General features: G+C 40.6%; 1 protein-coding gene across 2 annotated transcripts in view; it reads right to left on the bottom strand.

Annotated features, from left to right (window-relative positions):
- Nucleotides 1-18,111, bottom strand: part of TBC1D5 (TBC1 domain family member 5) — a 571,110-nt gene that overhangs the window by 28,495 nt on the left and 524,504 nt on the right. For both annotated transcript variants that reach the window (XM_063452310.1, XM_063452309.1), the window contains exon 20: nucleotides 14,242-14,341. In XM_063452310.1, coding sequence (XP_063308380.1) covers nucleotides 14,242-14,341 — 100 coding nt within the window. The remainder of the gene's footprint in view (nucleotides 1-14,241; nucleotides 14,342-18,111) is intronic.

The following is an 18,111-nucleotide window of genomic DNA, read 5'->3' as shown; positions in this document are numbered from 1 at the left end:
GATAATTAACACACAACTTAGCAATGCGCTGTGCAGTCAATCAACACTTAAAATGTGGCATAGAATAACAATTGTATTTCTATTTTCTAAGCTTAAAGGGTTTTTCAAACCTCCATCAGCATTTCTGCTTTTACAAGTGGTCATTGTGCAAGCAATCTGTATGTGCATTGTTTCTGCTTGAAATGCTGCCTTTATACAGAGGTATTAATTAACTTGTGCTGGGGGGCCAGTTACACCCCCCAACACACATGACAGGCAGCGTGGAACTCTGTTCTGGACTGACTAATGCTAGAACTGTGTAAATATTAAGTTGTTGACCGCACACACTGCATGCTGGTTTCAGATGTAATTGGCTTTTGTAATGGTCATCTCGTTTACCGTCTCTGGGCATTGTGAATGCTAGCCCCCTTCTTGTCCCGATCCCTAACGTCATCAGCATACAGTTCTCCTTTCTTCCCCTCCCATCCTTCCATGTCTCCGATCGCTTTAAAAGAAAGCCCTCCACTAGATTTTTATGCAAATTTTCCTCTTGGCAGCTGGATCTTGTGACCTCTGCTGAGGATTTTTTGGTTAAGCCTGGCCAAGGTAAGATCCAATATGAGTCTTACTACAACTCATCACATTCTGCATAATTACATCAGATTTTCAGGATACAGTGCATGCAGCAAATTCAGTACTTTTCATATATACACTGCGTGCAGAATTATTAAGCAAATGAGTATTTTGACCACATCATCCTCTTTATGCATGTTGTCTTACTCCAAGCTGTATAGGCTCGAAAGCCTACTACCAATTAAGCATATTAGGTGATGTGCATCTCTGTAATGAGAAGGGGTGTGGTCTAATGACATCAACACCCTATATCAGGTGTGCATAATTATTAGGCAACTTCCTTTCCTTTGGCAAAATGGGTCAAAAGAAGGACTTGACAGGCTCAGAAAAGTTAAAAATAGTGACATATCTTGCAGAGGGATGCAGCACTCTTAAAATTGCAAAGCTACTGAAGCGTCATCATCGAACAATCAAGCGTTTCATTCAAAATAGTCAACAGGGTCGCAAGAAGCGTGTGGAGAAACCAAGGCGCAAAATAACTGCCCATGAACTGAGAAAAGTCAAGTGTGCAGCTGCCAAGATGCCACTTGCCACCAGTTTGGCCATATTTCAGAGCTGCAACATCACTGGAGTGCCCGAAAGCACAAGGTGTGCAATACTCAGAGACATGGCCAAGGTAAGAAAGGCTGAAAGACGACCACCACTGAACAAGACACACAAGCTGAAACGTCAAGACTGGGCCAAGAAATATCTCAAGACTGATTTTTCTAAGGTTTTATGGACTGATGAAATGAGAGTGAGTCTTGATGGGCCAGATGGATGGACTGGTAAAGGGCAGAGAGCTCCAGTCTGACTCAGATGCCAGCAAGGTGGAGGTGGAGTACTGGTTTGGGCTGGTATCATCAAAGATGAGCTTGTGGGGCCTTTTCGGGTTGAGGATGGAGTCAAGCTCATCTCCCAGTTTCTGGAAGACACCTTCTTCAAGCAGTGGTACAGGAAGAAGTCTGCATCCTTCAAGAAAAACATGATTTTCATGCAGGACAATGCTCCATCACACGCGTCCAAGTACTCCACAGCGTGGCTGGCAAGAAAGGGTATAAAAGAAGAAAATCTAATGACATGGTCTCCTTGTTCACCTGATCTGAACCCCATTGAGAACCTGTGGTCCATCATCAAATGTGAGATTTACAAGAAGGGAAAACAGTACACCTCTCTGAACAGTGTCTGGGAGGCTGTGGTTGCTGCTGCACGCAATGTTGATGGTGAACAGATCAAAACACTGACATAATCCATGGATGGCAGGCTTTTGAGTGTCCTTGCAAAGAAAGGTGGCTATATTGGTCACTGATTTGTTTTTGTTATGTTTTTGAATGTCAGAAATGTATATTTGTGAATGTTGAGATGTTATATTGGTTTCACTGGTAAAAATAAATAATTGAAATGGGTATATATTTGTTTTTTGTTAAGTTGCCTAATAATTATGCACAGTAATAGTCACCTGCACACACAGATATCCCCCTAAAATAGCTATAACTAAAAACAAACTAAAAACTACTTCCAAAAATATTCAGCTTTGATATTAATGAGTTTTTTGGGTTCATTGAGAACATGGTTGTTGTTCAATAATAAAATTAATCAAAAATACAACTTGCCTAATAATTCTGCACTCCCTGTAGTTTAGCATGTTTTGGTTTCTTTGGGTTTCTCCATGTGTACAGTTACAAAAAAAAATAATATATATATATAAATCTAAAAATACTTTTAATGTAGAGTATGCCTAGAAAGGTTTTCCTTTCAGGGGTGGGGCCTGACTTTCAAGCGAGCCAGACGTGAAACGCTGGAGCTCCTGCATTACTAATCGATAAAAGGGTATTAAACCCGATTTACTGACTACCACGACCCACTCTAAGTGTTCCTGAAGGCAGGGGACCTCCGGACAAGCTGTCTGTTACTCCAAGTGAGGGCTTGTCCTGTTATACACCTGTTATGGCCTACTGGGAGCGGGGAGAAGCGGACGCTCTTCCTGCGCTCTGGTTCTGGATTGGGTTCAACGACAACCCCCCTCCCACCTCAGGACCGGTGGGGGATATCCCGGTCCCCTTGGACCTCACACCTACGGACATTCATCAAAATGACGGACGCCCTCCATTGCGACTCACAAGTTCTTTCCAGGGGGATTCCTGCGACTTTGTCGCTGAAGCCCTAACACGGCTCGACCAGAAATTTAACCAATTTTGGCTCAAACTCAAGCGACGCATCGAGACTGAGTACAGGAAAAGAGTCAGGAAAGGCAGGCGACCAGAGGCGCAGGGGCCTTCTCAGGGCGTATCGATTGTGAAGCCACGTGTGCACCCAAATGTCTGACCACCCAGGCCGAGAGCCACGTGGGGCTCGCAAGCCCTGCATCGCCCACAAAGATGGAAGATTGTCCGCACACAGCGGCGTAGCCCTATGACAGGGACAGGCTCGGACTCTAGAAGCACCTAAGTCGGTGGTATAAAGCTGTTGGCTCTCATGCGGACCTGGGGCTGGAGGGGCACCCGACTCTGGAGCGAAGCCATCTCTGGCTGTGCAACAAATATGCCGCCTACGGGCATCGGCTGAAGCTCAGAAGCATTCACCCAGAGACACTGGTCACTGACACCCTAACAAGCACTGTGTTTACCTTAATTTGATGTTTTGTTTCCTCATATGGTAAAATAGTACAGTGAAGTCACCTTTTATACCCAAGGTTATAACTTTATCTTGCCCAACAAGACCACGCTAATCATCACAATCTATTCGTTCAGAAGCAGGCATCACTAATCTTAGCTAGATGTTTCTTTTGTTTTCTTTGCATGGTTCTATGCTTTTCATTATATTCCTAAAAAATTGTGCATGTTCTCCCTATATGCCTCTTTCCATGTCAGCTATGTATTATGCCGTTTATGTCAATTGCTGTTGTGGCATGACAAGATTGTTTGTTCACCTCTGCAAAAAAAATAAAAATAAAAAAATAAAATAAAAAAGTTTTCCTTTCACCAGAGTGGTCAATCAATCGATTATATCAGCTGGCAAATTCAACAGACCATCCAATGAAATACCATGTTAAAGGAAACCATCTGTACAATTACATTGGAATTTGTAATATCTATCTAATCATTCAATTTGTTTTTACTATATGTACCGTAACTTAATGCTACCTGGAGGCCTATTAGTGTAAAGAACTGTTAAATAAAATAAAAAAATACTTTGTGGTTTAATGCTTCCAAATAAAACTATACTATAATATTAAAACAGAAACTGATTTACGTAATTACACGTTTCTGATCTTTAGAACTAAAAAAACAACCTATTAAAATACCCCCATGTGTTTTCTTAGCATGAAAGGGTTTTCATCCACAAATTCAAGTTCAATGTACTGATAGAAGAACAATTTTCATTAAAAACAGAAATAATGCTTTTCTTTACCAAAAACTAATCAAATCACATACATCATTCAACTCACCATAGTCTAAAATACATAAGATTGATGGGACATGTGTCATTGGTGTGAATAGGTACAAAAATGGTACATAAGGACTGTTCAATGTTCATACTAACAATTCACATATTAACTACTCAAAAATGAGCCAAGTTCTTCTTTTTTTGTCTTAGCACCTATATTGTATTTAAAAAGACATCAAAATGGGATTCATTGATGAAAATCAAAAGGGACATGATGGAAATGTTTTATTCAGATATTGGAATCTTTCTCACGGTCAGGTCATTTATGGCATGATTAATCTGTATTTTGTATACAAGGTCTATCCGGAATGTATCCAGCCATGTAATAAAAAATAGAGACATTTATTGAAGAATATACAAAATACAAGAAACATTGTACATAGGACAATGACACCTCCCTCAAGTCCCCTTCAAAGTAGGCATCTTGGGACCTCACACAGTTCTCTCTGCATCTCTTCCCCTGTTCAAAACATGCGCATCCCAGTCCACTCTCCTTGGCTGTCAGGCCACATCGTTGTCGCGCAAACCATTCTTGTTATATTAACAATGGCTTGACTCTTTCCGGGCAGACCTCGTATATTTTCGTCTTTACAGCAGCACCACTGCAGAGAAATGCATGTTCAGTGAGTTGAGCATCACGCCAATTCACTATAGGTGCCCCTTTAGAGGTGACCGCAGGAAAGAATAAATTTGAGGAGCGTCTCTGGAAGCTGTTTAAGCAGTAAGTCTTGTAGCTAGCATGTGTATCTCCACTGTTAAAAACAGGGCCTAGTGTACTAGTGCTGTTCCTTAATCTGGAATTTGTATATATTTGCAGCAGCACTACTACTGAGTTCTTCCTGTTCTGTATGTGCCCCCAATTTCCTTTTTAGTATCAAACAACACCAAGAGCTGGATCACAGACAATTGTAGAGCCATAACAATCTCTAGACCACAGAGTCCAGTCCAGTTCTGCACCTATTCTTGTACATTGTATTCAACAACAATCATTGGGAATAATCAGATCATTTTTCTATATTGTCACAGCTGGCATGTTGGTACCCTTTTCCGAAGGTAAATATTTTATATGTAATAGCAGCCACAAACAATATCTGAATTGAGTTACTTTTCTCATTGGAAACACTTTTAAACGTGTAAGGAATGTAATCCTTTAATCCATGAATTTGTGGCATCCCTCAGTATTACACACATTTACTACATGTTCTTGGTCTAAATCCATTAAAAAAAAAAAAAAAAAAATATCAGCTTACTTTACCTAGAAGGACAGAGAGGTTGTCTCTTGTTTTCTAGTATGTCCTTGGGTATGAGTTATTACAATGGCACGTATTTTACTGCACTGAGCAGAATTAAAAGGGTACATGGACACTGCTGGGAACAAGAACAAGTACAGAAACACCAGGAAGCAGGAAAAGGAGAGTAGGAAGACTTCCAACAAGGGAGCTCCAGGCATGTTGGTTTTACAGTAATGTATAGAGCTATTTACTACAGTGTAACATCAGATATCCAGGTGTGCTCTGCATGCGATAAAACAATGCACAAAGGAGAATATGCCACAATGCACACACAAAAAACATGGAAACAGCATTAACAACTGTGAGCAGACTCGGGGATGTCAGGTTAGCACTCTGGCCGTACCATGTATCCCTGACAAAGGATTAAAACAAAACAAACACATACAAAATAATATCATGATGTATTTCCCCAGAAATATTTCATAAAGCAAAACAAATAATATGCTCATAAAACTCCAGCCTGAATTGCTAATGCGAATAATCTACCACAAATGTTCATTGTGGCATGTTTAATTTATTGTATTAATTTGCAGCAAAGCAACAGGATTTTATATAACGGACTTCCATGGAAACAATTAGGCATTTTCCAAACAGAAATGAAAAAGACAGCAAATAATGTAGATAGAGTGCAAATCATTGTCTGCTGTACAAGGATGTTCTAAAAGAGACTAAGAATGTAAATACGATTTCACGGATTATTTCATTCTTGTAGCTTCTATCTCATTCATCATTTAGCCATTCCTAAAATTCTGAGCGTTTGTTTTTCTCTTTAATTGCACCCATACATATTGTATATAGTGTTGTAAGGACAGATACGTTTTTTTTTTTCTGATATAAAATATAAAAATATGAGAACATGTTAATTATTTTACTTCCAGTCATTTTTAGACAGCTAATACAGCTAAAAAACAAACTAGAACTCAAAATAGATTCACATATGAGTCCTGACTGTTAAAACACCTCATACGTTTAGGATTTCAATTATTTTGAATGTAGTAAATTACCCTTACAAGGTTATTCACTAAAGTAAGTAAGATTTCAAGGTACATTTTAAATTTAAGGTCAATATTGTCAAATTGCAGAATATCTCCAAAGTATTTTCAATTTGGCTAGTCTGGCCTAAAATTTGAAATTCACTTTGAATTCTCGTTTTAGTAAATAACTCGTTTGCACAATTTGGACTAAGATAGCAGTATGAGAATGTAAAACAGTTACACAATAACATTTATATTAGCAGAAATAAGACTCCCCAGGATCTAATTGAGGCACTTTTTATTTAACAATTTCATTACCTACTTCAGTCAAAGCTGCTCGTTATATTTAAGAATTTGTGTTTTTCCCACATTTAATTTCTGCAGGGAATTTCAATGTCAAGAACATATGTGTCCCACTACTGTAAAGACCTCTATTCGGCTAATGCTGAGTACTGTAAACCTTTGCCATATTTTTGAGATGTTATACTGTCAAATTACAGATATGCCAATTTCAGTTTTCACCAACTGATTTACATTTACAAGCCTCCCCAACAGTCCCACTTTTGGGGTCCTGTTCCATTGTCCGGTTTGATTTCCCTGGTGTCCCATATCTAGATGCGCTGTGCGAAGTGTACTGGGAGTGCTTCGGCACCATTCAATTCATGGTCTTGAAGACTGGGGGCTGGCAACGCGGCCGTCATTGGCAAGGCCCTTACATGGCTCCACACACCCTGTCCTGATTTCATTGCTGGGAGATATGCATTTTGGACAAAATAGTTTTCAAACTGCACCTTACCCCACCATTACATACTATTGGAAAAGAAGACAAATTTTTGAGTTTTATCACTTGGCTATCTCATAACGGATTTCTTTTTCCCATACATATTGAATATTAATGATGCATTCACATGTCAGTGTATCCTACTACTTCAAAGACTCTAGATTTGTATTCTGCTGCATCTCCTAAAGTCAGCTATACCCGTTGCCAGATTTTTGGGGAACTTATAGAATCAAATTAAAGGTGTGCTATTTGATTGCTTCGCAGAGAAGTTATTTGGAAAGATGACACTATCCACCTCTAGCCCTATGCAATATGAATGTATTTTACTTGCAAGCTATTAAAATGAAAAATGATGAGGTATTGAATGCATACACAGGTTGCGTAAATATAGCCACTCTTGGGAGTAAAGGGGTTAATAACAAGAGGGTTTAATGAAAGAAGTCAAAATAAAATATAAAATTAAACAAACGTTTGGCGGAAATTTAAACAAATTAATCAGTTTGTCTTGTTTCTGTAAAATGATAAATGAACTATACACATACAGAATAGTGGTTTACACTGTATCACACTAGCAGAAAGAAAGAAATATATCTGACAATGATGGCGGACAAAACTTGCAATTAAACTAACAATTCATTTATCATTTAAACTCTAAGTTCTCCAAATACAAGGAATAGCATGGGTGATACAGTGTTCAATGTTCCTACATAATAGTGAGTATTAAACAATATAAATACTGTGACTATTGCAGGATAGGCATTGAAATAAACACAGGTTAAGACTTATAAAAGCAAAATGTAAATTTGTTTTTTGTGTAAGTGCAATTCTATAAAACAAGTAGGAGGGTGATATAACTTGTTAAAATAAATAATATATATATAGCTCAGGCTGTTCAACCCCGGCTTTTCTAGTTGAACCCTGGCTTTCTCTGGGCTATGTTTCCCATAATTCTCTGGCAGCGGTTTCTGTCAGAAGGTTCTGTGGAATATAATTCAACAAAAGTTGGAAGGTTCAAGGTTGGTTATCCTTGGAATAGCAAACAAGAAAAGTATAGTAAAAAGAAAAGTATTTTACGGAAATAAATATCCTGTCTGTACATAAGGGTGTACTGGGAGGCATTAAAAACTTTTAAACTAGGTATCAAAATATATTGTTATGCGGCAAATCTTGTGAAAAGGATAATGCTTTTTGGACTATGTCATGGTACATACACTTTGTATTGAATTAAATATATATTTTTTTATTTTCTTTTTATTATTCAAAAGAAAAAAAATTCAGTTGGGCATTGGTAGGACTCGCAGGTCCGCAAACGCTTGGCATCATAGGCCTTAAGATTTTTTTATACATTGTTATACAGCAGAAATGCAAAATTTTTAATAGATTTTAAACAAATGTTTAAAAATTAGGTCCCTCCCTTACAGGTCAACCAGTTAATGGAATGGAAGCCTTAGCTGATGACATAGAGGTCTATACCGACAATACCAACAGCAGATAGCAGGAGAATACTCTAACAGTTTGCTGTGTCATAGCAACTACAGGGCATGTGCTGAGGTTACTATGATTATTGCTCTAGCAAGAGCGTCTCGTCCTTGCTAGAAAGCTACAGGAATGAAAAAGCCGACAATGAGAACAAAAAACAAACAAACAAAAAAACTAAACTAAAATACATGAAAGATACAAACAAATAACTTGGCAGACCTGACTATGACTATTTTGACATAATACACTGGCTACCTTACTTTGAATAATGATTTGGATCGAAGAAGGAAAAAAGTATGAAGCAGAGACAAAGGAAAAAGAGAATATCATAAGCAAAGGACTAGGAAGTAGCATACAATGGAAATTATGTGATTAAAGGACCACTCTAGACACCCAGACCACTTGAGCTTAATGAAGTGGTCTGGGTGCCAGGTCCTTCTAGGGTTAACCCATTTTTTCATAAACATAGCAGTTTCAGAGAAACTGCTATGTTTGTGAATGGGTTAACCCTTCCCCTATTTCCTCTAGTGGCTGTCTCATTGACAGCCGCTAGAGGCGCTTGCGTGATTCTCACTGTGAAAATCACAGTGAGAGCACACAAGCGTCCATAGGAAAGCATTATGAATGCTTTCCTATGTGACCGGCTGAATGCGCGCGCAGCTCTTGCCGCGCGTGCGCATTCAGCCGACGGGGAGGAGAAGAGGAGGATCGGAGGAGGAGAGCTCTCCGCCCACCACTGGAAAAAGGTAAGTTTTAAACACTTTCCCCTTTCCAGAGCCCGGCAGGAGGGGGACCCTGAGGGTGGGGGCACCCTCAGGGCACTCTAGTGCCAGGAAAACGAGTATGTTTTCCTGGCACTAGAGTGGTCCTTTAAAGAGTAGGAGAGTTACTCCATAATTAAGAAAATTAAAGGGTATTTGTCACGGTCCCTAAAACTCTTTTGAAACAGCACAACATTTCTTTCTCCCACCTAGAAAAAATAAACCCTGCACACAGGTTCCACACTACGAACCGGCCATCAAAACAAAAGGTGCTCCATATCGAAATGGATACCGCAACTACAAAAATATAGGCAACACTCCTAGAGCCTGATGGTGCAAGCTTTATTCAGGGGTAAGTCACCCCTCTAAAATAATGCATAATTAATGCTCATTTGAGACGAATTGTCGCATTATTTTAGTGGAGTAACTTTCCCCTGAATAAAGCTTGCACCATCAGGATCCAGGAGTGTTGCCTATACTTTTCTTTTTTTCTCTCTCACCTGTCAGTCAATTCTTATGCCGAAGAATTGGCTGACAAGGAAGAGCATAAGAGACCTCCCATAGGACATGTTCTGTGGTTGTGCTAATGCTGGTTATGGAGTATAGGAAAGGAGTAACTGGCATCACTCTGTTCAAATACCAATAGGGGCATGCAGCAAAGGGGGATAAACTTCACAGACTTTATTTAGGAATAAATCTCAGTATAAAACGATGTTTCATTAATGAGGGTCTTCAGCGTGTATTGGTTAGTTTCTGTTCAAACCCTGACATGCTGGCCATGAAACCAGCGTGTCAGAGTCACTTAGGTGGTCTGCCCTGCTTGAGGAAGCATCCCAAAGCATGGCAAATGAATGAAGACTCCTGGAGGAGCAAGGACAGACTGGAGGTGGGTGTTACAGAAGACAAACACCTATGAAGCTGAGGACATAGCGATGCTAGAATGGAGTTATGGGGAGTGAATATCTCAAAATTTTACACTGAATACATCCTGCATCCCTGTGATATACATCAGCCACTACAATAAAACAACCTGCCTAATATTGTGTAGGTTAACCTCTTGCTGCCAAAACAGCTCTGATGCACCAAGGATTGGACTCTACAAGACCTCTGAACGTGTCATGTGGTATCTGGCACAAACACATTAGCAGCAGAGCATTTAAGTTCTGCAAGCTGCGAGGTGGGGCCTTCATTTGGATTGGATTTGTTGTTCCAGCATATCCCACAGTTTGAGATATGTGGAATTTGGAGGTCAATGCAGCACCTTGAACTCTTTGTTATGTTCTTCTAACCAGTCCTGAACAGTTTTTGCAGTGGGTTTATGGCTGATCAATGTATAATGTATTCAGAGCATTTGGGGAGATATGTGTTATAGTAGTATGCAAATAATAATAAAATAAAAAAATTAAATATATATATATATATATATATATATATATATATATATTCATCTATTGAACTTAAACATTATATAAGTTATGATATAATAAGATATATATATCTGGTGTGCAGATTTTTGTTTAGCTTTGTATTAACTATATATATAAATCTATGTACATACACACACACATACTATGCCAGGCTTGGACCTTAATGTACAACCGAGGTGCTGGTAAACTAGAATTCCAATTAATCTCAGTGTAGACCAGGAGAAGATTAATGATGCCTTCAAAATAAAAAAAAGAACTCTCTAGGTACTCTTTTTTTTTTTTTTTTTTAAATTCTTTATTTTTTTGTGCACGTGATTAACAACGTTGTGAACTAAGCCACAACAGCTCAGGTTCTCATTTCCAATTTACAATAAAATATGGCAAATATAATAATGCACATTTTTAGGGATTATTATACATCTTTTTCAATGGTATAATACAATGGGGATTTCACAAGTTTGTTAATCGCTAGCTAAGGATATAGTGTAATGTTGCATTTCCATCTAGGCTTTAACAAGGTTAACTATTACGAGTATCCGACGGTGCGGTTTGCGGGATAATACAATAAAAACATAAAAGAAAAACAAAAACAAAAACAAATCATCGATGGGTTGCACATTTAAACAACAATAGGTTACACAAGTCTTCGTATTATATTGTGCGAATGTCTACTGTGTACCTGCTCTACCCTGAGAACCGATGAGCCCTGTTTATTCGCATGGGGATGTTTCGCTTGTGAGTAGTGCTTACGGACTCCACGAAAGCGTCGTGTCTGATGGCTAGTAGAGAGCGTGTGGGAATGTAAACTTTTTCGGTTTGCCCATATTGTGCGGTTTCTGAGGCTGTGGGCAAGCTGGGCTGGCCATGTGTTATTCACGGGGCATTTTGGTTTGCTGAAATTCACAGAATAGCCTGCAGATAACCCGCTGGTAGTTAGAGCTAATAAAGGAGAAGATTAAGGTATACGGACAATCGCTTGCGCGTTGCGCGGTAGTGGGGGCGAAAGGAATAGCATATATGGCCCTGATCTTATCTGCAGCTAGTGTGTAGGGCATTGCACTCCTTGGCGCTCCGCACAGTACCCGGTTTCAGAGCAATAAACATGGTATAGACCGGTTAGCTTAAACATCAACATAAAATTAACAATTCAACAAATGAATGCAGGCTGTTGGGTCTGAAATGCTTGGAGCATCTAGAAATTGCCGGTATTAAAGAGTCAAAAACCCTTAGCAGGGTAAAGTCGGGTCATGTGTGCCACAACAATTTGCGGGGTATCTCCAATCGTGGTCTGGGGTGAGTTGGATCAGCAAGCATCAGAGGTGAGGCATACGTCGAGCTCACCGACAAGCTCAGGATGTACAGTTGGTTAGTGTGAGGCCTCACACTCTCCACCCGAGACTCCGTGCTCAGGATCCTGGTGGAACATGGTGGGGGGGGCGTGGACAGTTAGGTTTGTCGGCTGTGGCATAGGGTATTGTGTGACAGTCACTGTAATTAATGTCCCTTACGGTGGGGTAAAGTCCCGAAAAGAAAAACTCACAGAGGCCTTCAGGTTGTAGTAGGGTCGGTGGACGTTCCGGCTTGTCCTCTGGGCACAAATTCGACTGCGTTTGCGTTTTTCCAGCTTGGGGCGTTCGGGTGTTTTCCTTTGGGCGGTGGCTGGGGCCATGTAGCCTGAGGGATGCCAAGCAGCTTCAGGATCGCCGGTGCTTCCTGCATACAGTGTAGCTTGTGTGTGTTATCGCCCTCCGTGATCACCAGAGTGTGAGCCGGGCCCCAGCGATATTGAACTTGTTGCTCCCGTAGGAGTGATGTGAGCTGCTGCAGGGATCTCCTCCAGGCCAGCGTGGCCCCCGAGAGGTCTGCATAGAACGTTAAGTTCATGCCCTCGAACGGGTAGGTCGGCTGGGCCCTAGCCGCTGTCAGGATTGCGGTTCTGTCCCGCTGGGCTTGAAACTGCAGGATGACATCCCGGGTGGCCGAGTCTGGGGCCTTAGCTGGTTTTGGGATGCGGAACATGTCGTCCAGCATCACCGCTTTGGCATGCTTCGGAGTAAGCATGACCGTGAGGAGCCGTCTCACAAAATGGGGCAGTTCAGAGTCCATTACTGCATCTGTTATACCTCTAATCTTGAGGTGCTTCAGCCGACGTTTGTCTTCCATCTCGGCATACCGTAAGTCCTGCTGCTTGGATAGGTTCCTCAGTTCTTTTACCTCCTGCTGTAAGTCTTTTAGTTGTGTTGCCTGTGTTTGAGTGGAGTGTTCCACAGCCCCGAGTCGTCCATTGAGGCCTGTTAAGGTGTCCCGGATTGAGGCCACCTCTGCCGCTATTTTTTTATGATGGTCCGCCATTAAGGCACTAATGGCCTCCATGCTCACCGGCGTATGGGCCGTGGCTGGAGGAGGGGGTTGTTGTCGGGTCGGTGGCGACTGGAGGGCGGCCTGAATATGCTCCCCTTCCGCTTCATCTGATGATTCGCTATAAAAATCAGAGCACCCCCCATGGAGGGACGCCATGTTAGGAGTTGAGGCTTCTCGGGCCCTCCGCCACAGCTCACCTATATTCGTGCCCTGGTTGGTTTTTTCAGGCTTCAGTTTTTTTGTTTTACGCCCCATCTCGTAGGGATGAGCAGCTGGGGCTTTTCGGGTCGAGTTTTGCCTGTTTTGAAGGGTTTTAAGCGGGTTTTTCCGTTGTTTGGCTCGGAGCTCAGCTACTCTGCGACCATCCGCTACCGTGGTCAGGCCACGCCCCCCCTAGGTACTCTTTAATAGTCTGTGCTTTACATCTGCTAACAACATATGGAAAAAACATTACATTATGTTTACTCTAACAGGAACTTGTATTCTGATTTTAGGACTTGAGAAATGAACACAAACACTAACAATAAAAGGTATAACATGCCTTCTCATGGTTTTTTTCCAGGTATGTTTCTCTCCCAGTATTATGAGCATTTTGTGCCGTTTGCCTTTTTTTTTTTTTATTCAGTCTCTTATTCAAAGTTATCTTATTGGCATTTTGCTCGATTTTCTATAAACTTTTTGTCATTTGTTAGGAGGTAGTTGTTTATTGTCCACACTCTAGATTTCCACTACGGTTAGAGCATGTGTGATGTCACAATAGGCATTGAAGTTTGGAACACAGCATTAAAGTGAAATGGGTTCTGATAGAACAAATTATAGCTTGTAGGTTTGCTTGAAGACATTAGGTAGAAGGGCTTACAGGCGTAAAGAGATGCAGACAATATTTAGATGTCATAATAAAACTGTATATACATTTAAAAATGCATGGGTATGTTTCAGGGTCTAACCCAAAAGAGGTTTAATCACAGTAATTAGCATAGTTGTTTAGTATTTCCAAATCAACTGCTTATCTGAATATGCTATTTTGATCTGAATGTTTTAATTTTACCTATCAAATCACAGTGATTAGCATTTTAGTGAATCAACCGCTGAAGACTATGGTTTCATAAAAAGGATGACTGTACTTACCAAGGTGTGTATTCATAATTTTAGCACAGTATTTGCACATTGCTTCTAAATCATTTAGCTGGCCTTGAAGATATGAAATTTGTCCTTCAAGATCTTCTTCCTGAAAGGATATGAAAATAAGTCATAAAAAGAAAGGATAAAAAAAATAAACAAAGCAGATATTGTTTGAAAAAAATGCAAATAATTGTTTTTGTGGTTTATGGTACTTCTCCTTAGTAGAACAACAAAGCATCTACAGTTAAAAATATCAATGGATCGTGTTGGCCCGACGTCAAAACAATTCACATTGCTTAGTAATATATAATCCATGCTTTGACAGTACTGTATAGGCTAACACAAAACTAAGAGATAGTATGTAATAATTAAAATAAAGACACTAAGAAATAAAATGGTGTTACAATATACCAAACCCCTCTGGATTTCACCCATCCATATTAATATTTAATATTTTGCTTTACACAATACTAGTTGTCTTTATTGACCATCTACAGAACTGGATATTTTGATTAAGTGGAATAATAGAAAATGGAGTAAACCTGGTTTGTAGGAATAGGAATAGCAGTGACGAAGGGTCAAGATATTGGTTAAGAAGAAGCTACTTTTTACCAATTTACCATTAATTTTACTGAGCTATGGGGGGCGGGGCCCGACCGCCATGCTGACCGGTCGCGGGGTAGAGAGGCTCCGGACAAAACTTGGTCCCTTGTGGCACAAAACCCAAGCATCACCGTAATCTGGGGGACCAGGAGATGTCTAATGTATCCGGGCAGATGCTGGAGCCATCGCGGTCCCTGAGATCGGGAGTTTCGGAGCCCCCAGTGGGCAATATGAGGCTTTGGGGACTGCGGCCTACGGGGGTGAGGAGCGGGATGGACGGCCGCCATCCTGCTTATGCGCCTGGCTGCCACGCGACGACCTCGAGATGCGCCTTGCGGGCCCCGCTTCCCCCCCCCGTGGACCGGGGGGGTTATCCCGGTCCCCACCGCTGAGAATCACCACCTTGCAGGGGCTCAACAACAAGCCTACCTGACGCTGTGCACCATACGCCTGGTCATCAAAATGGCGGTAACACAGTCTATGATGAGCTTCACATGCAGTCCCCCTCGCCTTACCAAGCGCTTGAGATGGCTGCTCCAAACCTCGAGCTCGTTGCACACGCTGTATGCCCTCTTTGTAGCACCATAGACCCGACAGACTCTGCAGCACACTGTGTGCGGCAGCATACATAAGGCCAGGACTGCCAACGATCAACTCACTCACTGCTATTAGCTACAACATTGCTATACTAATTAGCACAGAAGAGAGCCAAGTTCCGACGCTGCGGCCCAAATCAAGCTTCCAAACTGCAATAAGACACCGGGCCCTACCAAGACACCCCAGACAGCACGCTGAACAGCCCTTTGCAGCACCCCAGTGGCATGGGTTGAAACCTGGAGGACCAGCCTCCAAATACCTGCTGCCAAGGCCAGTGCGGGACTTTATACACCCCCTGTCTAATCTACTTCAGTTGTAGAGATGCAAATTCAGCTCACCGTGGTGCCTCATAAGCCCCTAGCCTCGGTGGTTAATATCCCTGTTAATAACTCTGTTGACAATCTATTATAATATCGTTTGTTTGCTTTTGATTATCAAAGTGTGCCTGTATACACAATTCTTTACTACTACTCATACTCATCCAGCTCATGGCATACATAGCATTATCCTGTTTACTCATGAGACAAATTGTGTTGTTCACTCCTGTCACAAAACTGCATTATGTGTAGATACAACCACAAAGCATACTAATGTCACAGACGAGCAGAACAGCCTGTAACCAGCCTAAGCGAGAACCTAATCTACTGCAATATACATAACCAAATTAACACAAGTTCTGCTTAGCTCATTAGACATACCCATGCAACTAATATAACCTTAAAAAATGTGCAAGTTCTCAGAGCCACTGCTATACATGTCTTTGTTTTCGTATTATTCTACACTGTTGTGGCGCATGACTATGTATGTACTCACCTGCACGACAAAAATAAAGAATAAAAAAAAAAATAAAAATTTACTGAGCTATAACCTACAATCTTCACACGGTCATGTCTCCTTTATTCCATCGATTTACCTAAATCTAAAACTTCTGTTAAGATCTTAATTGTAGGTTACAGTATGGATTCTCAATCGCTGTAGAGAGCTAGAGAGTCCAGACCTCCACAAGTCCAAGCAGTGTAAGAAATAATAGGTATATTCTCAGGTTACATAATGTATTACTGACTATGGACTGAATTTATAGCAGCTATATTTCATAATTATTCCTCTTCGATCAATTTTTAATATTGACAGTGGTTAACGGATTATACTTTGGACATTTAAAAGACATTTATAGTACTTAAAAAAAACAAAAACTCTGGAAACTAGGCCAGAATGGTGGTGGAACAACTGTTCTATAATTTATTTTTCAGTATAATATAAAATCTGTGTGAAAATGTTCAAGTATTTTAATGTATTTTTAATAAATAAAATTTGATTGACATACATTTGATGTGCTATCTCCTGCTATCGATAAATGGATCCTGTAGCCAGTATTGGCACCTTTGAGTCTTTTACACAGAGCCTAGTATGGCTCTGGGCCATGTGAGTGGTATTCCTACAGTATTAGTAAGGCACTTTATATGTTTTACAGTTCACACTACGTTGCCATTTTTTATTTTGTTTTAGGTATTCTATATTCTACCTTGCTACCAACATTCTGTGTATGGTTGTATATATTATATTTTTTATGCACGTTTTATACCTTTTTTCCCCCTCACTATATATTTTTTTGTACGGATATATATTTGTATGTTTATTTATACTTTAGACATCTGACTACCTAAGTCATTTCCCACATGTTTTACGAACACGTCTTCCATATTTTGTGTTTATGCAAACGTATCCCCCTGAGTCCAGCATACATTAATTGCACCAATACAGCATATATTCAGATGTCTCGTTCTGTCTCAGTCGGAGTCCCTCAAGGTTTAGTTCTTGGTCCCCTTTTGTTCTCTCTCTATACTGCCTCTTTTAGCAAACTCATTAATTCATATGGATTCCACTACAACCTGCACGCCGACGACACCCAGATAAAACTCTCCTCCCTTGACCTCTCCCCTGCTGTCCTACAATGTGTCACTAATTGCCTCTCTTCTAGCTCTGATGGGATGTTCTCCTGCTTTCTGAAACTCAATCTCTCTAAAACTGAGTTTCTTATTTTTCCTCCTCATAACACTGAGCCTCCTCCTTCACTCTCAGTGCAGGTTGAAAGTACCTGCCTCAAACCCATCCTTTCAAGCTCGCTGTCTTGGTGTCATTTTTAATACTGGCCTCAAGTTTGCGCCTCATGTCCAGTCTGTTGCTAAAACCTGTCGAATCCAGCTTAAAAACATTGCCATTGCTCTAGTAATCTCTTGCATAGTCTTCAATAATTTAAAAGTCCCTTAAAACCCATCTTTTCAGGATTGCTTATGGTCTCCAAGAGTAACTTCTATCTCTCAAACCTTCCTCTTGCTCTCTCCTAAAGGGCCACACTCCACTCTCACCTCCAGTTCTGCTACTTTCCCACCATGTCTATTTGCTGTCTCCCTCAATACCCTTCCTACTATGTTTTATACCCCACCTCCTCTAGACTGTAAGCTCGTTTGAGCAGGGTCCTCAACTACCTATTGTTCCGGTTACATTTTGTTATTGTCTCATTTGGTAGATTCCCCTCTTATTGTAAAGCGCTGCGGTATAAGCTGGCGCTATATAAATAATAACCAATAATAATAATAGTTTTTAAACATATTTCTTTTTTGGTTGCACAGGAATTGTTGTTTCTGGAGCTGAGAACATATCTTCTTGTAATTCAAA

Source organism: Pelobates fuscus, chromosome 4, assembly GCF_036172605.1.
Source record: "Pelobates fuscus isolate aPelFus1 chromosome 4, aPelFus1.pri, whole genome shotgun sequence".
In the NCBI taxonomy this organism is placed as follows: Eukaryota; Metazoa; Chordata; class Amphibia; order Anura; family Pelobatidae; genus Pelobates; species Pelobates fuscus.
This window is presented reverse-complemented; position numbering and strand designations above follow the sequence as displayed.